Source organism: Malania oleifera, chromosome 10, assembly GCF_029873635.1.
Source record: "Malania oleifera isolate guangnan ecotype guangnan chromosome 10, ASM2987363v1, whole genome shotgun sequence".
In the NCBI taxonomy this organism is placed as follows: domain Eukaryota; kingdom Viridiplantae; phylum Streptophyta; class Magnoliopsida; order Santalales; family Ximeniaceae; genus Malania; species Malania oleifera.
Genome location: NC_080426.1, coordinates 9,444,747 through 9,453,165, shown reverse-complemented (window position 1 = coordinate 9,453,165; position 8,419 = coordinate 9,444,747). Strand labels below are relative to the sequence as shown.

Genomic DNA, 8,419 nt, shown 5'->3' with positions numbered 1-8,419 from the left:
TACAAATTAAATTTATTTTCATAATTAAAAATTTGTAGGAGCTACGACGAATTGGGATAAACTAGTTATAACTCTTATTGTGTTATATATTGCAGTTATCATTAGAAAGGAGAGCATAACTAATGTTATATACTATACAATGATTGGTGCGACACGCATCGAATAGAATAATCATTTAAAAAATTAGAATACTTTTAAATGAAAATATTGTAAATGATGATACACTAAAAATATTGCTAAAATAGCTCTTTTTTTCTTAATAAAACATTCTCAGGATATTTTTTCCTCACAACAATTGCATATTTCACTCTTTTAAAATGGATGCTCATGATACTTGTAACAACCCGAAGAATAATGGAATTTAAATAATAAAAATAAAGAGAAATGGAAACAGGAACAGAAGAAGGCAGTCGACTTTCGTCGACGACATTGCATTTTGGAAGGGATAATTCTGAGAAATTTTCTAGGTCTCATCGACGAACACAAGGGTTTCGTTGACGAGGGTTCTTCAGGATCTCGTCAACAAAGTCCCGTCTCGTTGACGAGAAGATACAGAGAGAGGATTTTTGAAAGCCTAAAATTCGTCAACGAGGGTTGAAGTTCATCGACGAACTTTCTACAGGACTCATCGACAAGGTGACATGCCTCATCAACGAATCCTGCAGTATAAATAGGGTTAAACGTGATTTTTGTCACGCCCCGAACCCGAAAATGGGACCTAGGGGTGAGTTTAGTAACCTAACTTGTCTCTGTATCAATTAAAACATGCATGATACAACATAAAAAGAGGGTCCGACCCCGCAAGGTGAACAGATGCCCTACTTACATACATACAATCGTCCATACTCATCAAAATACGCAATGGAATACGGTCTTTCCATACATAAACTATACCATACCAGAGTCTATACCATACAACGATATACATCCCTACGAATACCATACATACTACGGGCGTCTACAAAATCCATCACGACAACCCAGTTACAAAAACTCGTACCTATCAGGCACTAGTAGTAGCTAAACAACACCCCTCGCTTCCGGATGCTAGGATGCTAGTTTCGGCTACCTGAAGGACCTGAAAAATATTTGTATATATTCGGGGTGAGACACCTCTCAGTAAAGGAGAAAACAGGTTATATCAGTGTGTGACATACCTGTGTCATTTTACATACTTCATAACACTATGTGTACGATACAGTTGAAACAATTCGTACAGTTTCAAACAATTCCATACATTTCCATACAGTTCCAGTATTTTCACAAAAACCATTCCAGTTTGTACGATACCCAAATACATACATACATACGGTCAGTGTCGTCACACTAGTTCGCAACTACACTAGGTTACCTCGTCTCACAGCGATTACATTACTACATACGCAACTACGCTGCGACGATCAAGGCCCAATGGTGAATTCATTGCATCATACGCAATTACACAAGGTCACCTAGTCTCACAGCGATTACGTTTCTACACATGCAACTACGAAGATCTACGACTCAGGCCCAATAGTGAATCCATTGCTACATACGCAACTACACAAGGTCGCCTAGTCTCACCCCGATTACATTGTCACATGCCAACTACGCTGCGACGACCTAGGCCCACAGTGAATCCATTGCATCATATGATGTAGCATATAGCTCACACTACTTCGGTGACCAACCGGAATTAGACTGGTGATATTTCACACCCTCGGATATAGAGCCAGTCACTCTCGGCATACGGTAATTAGCCGCCCCTAGCCGATTTCACAAAACCTAGAATCATTTTGGAACTCACGTTCCTATACATTTCAACGTACGGTAATTAGCCGCCACATAACTATTTTACAAATACCTGGAACAAAATACATACAACCATACATACCACACTTATTTGGTTTACGGAAAATCATATCATTTACAGTTTCAAGTATACAGTTTATGCAAATATGGATTACGGTCACCTCAATAATACAATTTAAACAAGACAAGCGGTTTTCCAAACAAAGTAGAGATGATACCCGAAATCCCCATTTTTTCTCGAAAACTGTAACCCGAAAATCCCGCATTTTTACCTGATAGATTTCCCAAATAAGTGGTCAAAACATACATACGATCGTAGCCTACAGGCTTACCGATCCTGATTTCGAAAATGGATTGATATAAACAGAATCCCCTTACCTTAACCCGAAAACCAACTACTCTACGATCCTCAAAACTATGAACCGAGATCCCGAAACCTACAAACCATAGTACAAAACATACTTACAATCCGTACTACTATACATATACCGAATCAGAAATAAAAACCAAACCTTACCTCGATTTTGGCCCGACACCTGAAAATGCTCGAATCGAGATTTCGATCCACTAGAAACGTAGAGAATCCTTCACTGATCCTCGCAGTAACCTTGGATTTGAGATTCTGGCAACAAACGACGAAGTAATTGAGGAGAGAGAGAGAGAGCTTTGAAATCCTAGAGAGAGAGAGAGAGACCAAACTTAGGAGCTAAGCAACCCCCAAAATATCCTTTTATAGACCTTTGACCCGAGGGATTTCGTCGATGAAAAGGTGCCTTCATCGACGAAAAGTCAGGGATTTCGTCGAGCAATCGTAGATTTCGTCGACGAAGCCTAATATTTCCAATTTTCCACCTCTCGGCTTTCCTTCGTCGACGAACCTCTGAATTTCGTCAACGAAAATCCTTCTACCTTCGTCGACGAATTATGGCTTCATCGACGAAACCTGCAGAATTTCCATTTTACCCCTTTTTAAAATATGAATCCACATCTCATGGTTCGGGTTCTTACAATTTTTCAGTCATTTTCCTGCGCAGAACTTCTCTCTCTCTCTCTCGTCCTTTGGTTTCTCCTCCTTCTCTCTAAATTTTTGGGCCGGATTTTTGCCGGTTCGACGATCTAAAGCCACCACGATGCTCCTAGGGAAGTTCTCTGCAAATCTACCGAAGCGGATCGTCGGTGGGGCTGAGGTAGAAACCATCCCAAATCCAGGGTAAGACTTTCTACTCAGTATTTGCCTATTTGATAGTTGTAGAAAGTGTTGTACGCGTAGAAATAGTTCTGGGGAATGTTGTTTTCAAGGTATTGAACATGGAACCCTGCGGGTGCAGGAGTGTTTAATTTAGGGGCTTTTCAGGACACAGGTAAAGGGATAAATTAAGCTAATATTTTATGAAAAGTATGTATATTATTATAGCATTTGATTTCGAGAAAATAAATGTATTTAAATATGATTTTATATTTTGAAAAATACTGTTGAAAATGATGGTATTTATATATATATGAGAAAGCTGTTTAGTGTGACATAAGTAGAGATTGTTATGAAATACTGTTTTCTAGAAATGTGATTATGGTATAAATTTTTATAATGAAAAACCGGCGTACGAGCCGAGATTTCTATATATGTTTGCTGGCGTACAGGCCGAGTCATGTGTATGATTTGCCGACATGCGGGCCGAGCTATGAAAATGATTTGCCAGTGTACAGGCTGTGCTATGGATATGATTTGCCGGCGTACGGGCCGAGCTATGGTAAAATGTGAAATACCGACGTACGGGCAGATGATTTTCATGATATACGTATATATGCAAATGATATGATTGATTTGATAATTAATGATATGAAATATCCATGTATCACAGTTTCATTATATGTTATATGATATCAGAACCTGGTTGGCTTGGTCTAGGCTAGCACTTGCACGGTACCGTAGCTATGTGTCCATGGTCATCATGATTTTGATATTTGTGTTAACGCCGTTGTACGGAGTGGTGTGAGATTGGATAGTCGATGTGGTTTTTAAAAAGTGTGTGAGCGCCGCTGGTGTACGGATTAGGTCTGGCAGACCCATCAGACTTACAGACTATACTTTTGACTTGACAGTGGTCGGCCAACCATTGTCAGGTCCCGCCTTCGAGCCACACAACCCAGTCATGTGGGGGTAATACATGACAACAGTTAGCTAACCTACCAGGGATGTTTTTGTATTATTATTATATGAGATGATATATGTTTATGAAAATGCAGTATGTTCTACTATGTTTTGATGATATATATGTTTTCCCATATTTGACATAACCGTTTACTGAATATGTTATGTATGGTATATGTATAACACTGAATACTCATGTTACCACACACTAGTATTAGTTTATTTTCCTTACTAAGAAATGTATCACCCTGAATTTTATAAACATTTCAGGAGTCCCTAATAGGAGAGCGGGTAAAGCCCGCTGATCTAGTACGATTGATCTACTCTTCTAGAAGGGTAAGTGTTTTGATAGGGTAGGATGTATTTTGTGGAGATGGCCCTAAGACATCTTTTGGGTTGTGTATTGTGTGTGTGTATATATATATATATATACACGGTGATTTTAGTAACTCTGGTATTGTGATGTATGGTATAATGAGATATTTATGATTTATGTTTGTTGTTACATAGGTTTTCGTTATGTGTTTTAATGTATCTCTGGTACCCACGGGTTCAGGTAAATTATGATCTGCTGGATATATGACATTGATTTTATTGTATAAAAAAAATATGAAAATTAAGCAGGTCGTCACAATACTACTCATTAAAATTACTTTAATTAATTTTTGTCAAAAAATTATCTCATTGTGCTCATATGAAATTAATCCTATGTGCATATTGTGGATGATCTATAATCAACAATGAATTTGAAATTATGATGATCTTATGACATAAACCATGACCAAAATTTTTTGATTGACTAGAGAAGATAATTAGGAGAGAGAGAGAGAGAGAGAGAGAGTTATTAGATAAGATGGCCATGACTAAAGTAGTTGAATCATCTTTAATAATAGTAAATGTCATGGCAAGAGATTGAATTGAAAAATGCGCGTGAAAGAGAAAACAAAAAAGTAAGAATATTTTTGTTTTTAATTTTAATTTTAATTTTTTTTATTTTTATTTTTTGTAATGAAAATGACCATCTCAGTCACATCTAGGTTGGAGATGGAGGGAATCAATGAGGCCCATATAATGTGTAAAAAATCTTCCTTTTTAGTTAGTCCTATACTAGATAAATTTGCATTACACCAAACGTGTGTAACTAATAATTAAATTAATCTAATCTAAATTAATTTAACCAGATCATCAAAATAAATACAGCCTAATGCATCTGCCAAGATCAATTTCGCAAGCGGTCGACCACCAGCAGTAACCTATTGTTAGTGAGGTTTGGGCCAGCCATAGTGGGTTGTTAGCTACATTTTTATGACCCCCTTTCAATCAATGCATCAGCCAAGATCAATTTCGCAAGCAGTAACTATTGTTAGTCAGGTTTGGGCCGGCCATAGTGGGTTGGTAGCTACATTTTTATGACCCTCTTTCAATCAATGCTGCTGCTGGAAGACTGGCAACAATACAACGTCTCTTAAATTTCAAATTGGGTACGCAGGGTGAGGGAGTGGGAGTGCTGACCAAAGGGGCCAGAAAATTAATTTCCTCTCTCATTTTCTCAAAACAATAAATGGGCAATGACCTAATCGATGGCCCCATGTACCAGTAGTGAGCACCGACTCCGCCTATGGTCAGAATTAGCACTATAAAGGGAGCATTCGCCCACTCCACTTAGGTATCTGATCTGAAATTAACAGTTGGAATCTCATCATCGAAGTGGGCGGAGCTAGGAAATGATGATGTCTGGGCGACGGGAGCAGGGAAGAGGCAGTGCAATGGTGGCCGCGGCCTTGCTGCTGCTGCTGCTGTCTCACTGTGAGATGGCTCGTGCGGCGGTCTATACCGTCGGAGGCGCCGCCGGTTGGACCTTCAACGTGGTTGGCTGGCCTCAGGGGAAGCGCTTTAAGGCGGGGGATGTCCTTTGTGAGTGCTCTTTTAACTCACTATACTTACCAGCTAGTTCCAATTACAAATGAGTTTCTTTTCTTTTTTATTTATTTATTTAATAATTGACATAAGGCAGAGAGTAGAAAAAAAGATGGAAGTTAAGAAAGGTGGAGAGTCGTGAAGTAGATCTCTAACTATCTTCTTTAAATTTAAGCTTTTTGCTTCTTTTTTTTATTAGTTAATCTTATGGGATGGAACTAATTTTCTCCTTAGTTAATTCGTAATTTTTTTTCATATGTTGAGTACTTGTTCTTCGTTTAACCCCAAAAATAAACCACTTTTGTTTCTCTCTCAAATTGAATAGAAATTAATATAAAGAAAAAAAAAATACAATACTTTTTTTTTTATTACATAGGAACTTCAACCACCAACGAGTCCTTCAAACCCTGATGCGGAACCAAACCTATAAATCAGCGTCCTCCGTCCCTAAATCTCACTGATTAGGATAAAATCCGGATGCTCTTTGAAGAAGCAACCACGCATGTGTTTACGAAATTCATGTAAATGATAATTAGTTTTTTTTCCATCATATTTTTTTCTTCAGGCTTTTTTATTGATTATTTTTTAGTGGTAAAATTGTTTATTGGCATATAAGAACTAACAAGCACTCAAAAAGGATAAGCCAAAAAAAAATAAAAATTCAAGAACATAAGATTAAATGAAGATGACTGAAATTCTCAAGTTAGACAGGTTCAAAATACATTGATTAAACTAAATAAATTGAGGATGAACTAGTTTTTGCTCTCTTTTCAATCTTTTCTTCTCCTCATAGAGTTTCTTTTTCATTTTCTCTAATTCTATATAGATGGTATGAACTACCTAACATTTTCTTACTTGTTTAACTCTTTTCCTGCAAATTGTCTTTCTTTCAAATGCAATAAAAATATTTTTATCTTTTACTTTTGACTCAATTTTATTGATGGTACAGTATTCAAGTATAATCCAACAATACACAATCTTGTGGTTGTAAGCAAAGCTGGTTACAATACGTGCTCCGTTCCAAAGGGTGCAAGGACTTATCGATCGGGGAATGATCGGATCGTGCTAAGGAAGGGCCAAAATTTCTTCCTCTGCAGTCTCCCTGGTCATTGTCAGTCCGGAATGAAGATAGCCGTCAATGCTGCATGATGCTTTATATATACATATAGTATCTTACTACTTGGCGCAAGTTACTATATGTGAAATTAATAATTATTATGTGTATCTAATGCGTCAATATTTAGCTGCATAATAAAATAAATAATTGAAATAAAGCACGAGCAATAATTACAAGTATTCAATTTAAATTTTGTTTTGAATGTGGCGGTGTGTAGCCACAGTACCGAGATTTGTCTTTTTGGAGCATTTTAATTAAAAGCATATTTTCCATATTATATAAGAATTCATTATTGGGATTTTACATGTTATTAAATGGAAGGGGCTTATGCTTCTATGGCCTTTGGAGTCTGGCAGTTACTACCATGACCCTAGTCAATTTCAATGGTTGAGGTTACATGTGAGCTATTTTTGGAGGGAAGCAATTAGTTTCGGCAAGGAAAATTCTGTATTTCACATATTCATACGATTGAATTATTAGGTTTTCGAAATAGTGTAAAAAGAAGGAAGGATTTCTTTTCTAATACAAAACAGTCAAGTCAACTCCCCTAAATCGTTCCATCTATCATTCTGAGGAGAAGTTTAGTTTCAAATTCCGGAGCCCAATGCAAAAAAATGCATGTTGGATTTACGATTTGTTTCGGTGAGTTGGGTTTGACAAAAATGGATCAGGCCTAAGCATCAGGGACGGGGAGTGGGGTAGAAGTCCATATGGACCTTGAATAGGGATAGGTATCAATCTATAGGCCCATGAAGAGCCTTTTAAAACCAAAGCCCCAAGAGGATCTCAAGTTGAACGCAAGTCCACACTAGATTTTTGGTCAGAAAGCTCATGCTGGGATTTGATTAGGATCAATTTGAAATAAAGTTGGCTATCAAAGGCTGTCTCTTGACATGTATGTTGGTATTATGCAAGTGAATGCAATCATAGATGGCTCGACTTGGGGACTCGAAGATGAAGACTATGATTCTTCTTTTGGTCTACTTCAATGAAATTCTGTTCATTTTTGTGAATTCATTTTGTTCATTAGTTGATAAAAGGGTTTGTTCCGTTCCGATAAGGTGTAAGAATAAGAGGAGTCATAGATCAGAATTGAATGTTCCTAGACAAATACCTTAGATGACAATCAAATTATGAAAATAAAATTTATAACACTAACTAATTGAAAGAACATCTCTAATTAAACACTTTGGAACTTGCTTTAATGATTTTCTTGAAATTTTTGACTAAAACTATTTTGAAGCTCATATCTTGTGCTACATTTCACCCCGCTAACACGCGGGTGAACCCAACTACATGGCCTCTCTTTCTCAAATGACCGCCATTTTCTTCATCATGCCAAGCATTAATATAATGTTTAGCTTCATGGACTACCTTCTTTACCATATCTTCTCTTAATATTGTTCTCAATATAGCTCACCCATTTCTTCATTTCCATTTTCCAA

At 37.1% G+C, this 8,419-nt stretch overlaps 1 protein-coding gene across 1 annotated transcript; it reads left to right on the top strand.

Moving 5' to 3' along the window:
* The first annotated feature begins 5,598 nt into the window (after nucleotides 1-5,598).
* LOC131165760 (basic blue protein-like) lies at nucleotides 5,599-7,131 on the top strand. Its single transcript, XM_058123802.1, has 2 exons — nucleotides 5,599-5,854; nucleotides 6,807-7,131. Exons 1-2 carry the CDS (start codon nucleotides 5,665-5,667, stop codon nucleotides 7,004-7,006), a joined length of 390 nt encoding a protein of 129 aa, XP_057979785.1. The 5' UTR covers nucleotides 5,599-5,664; the 3' UTR covers nucleotides 7,007-7,131.
* Nucleotides 7,132-8,419: the final 1,288 nt, after the last annotated feature.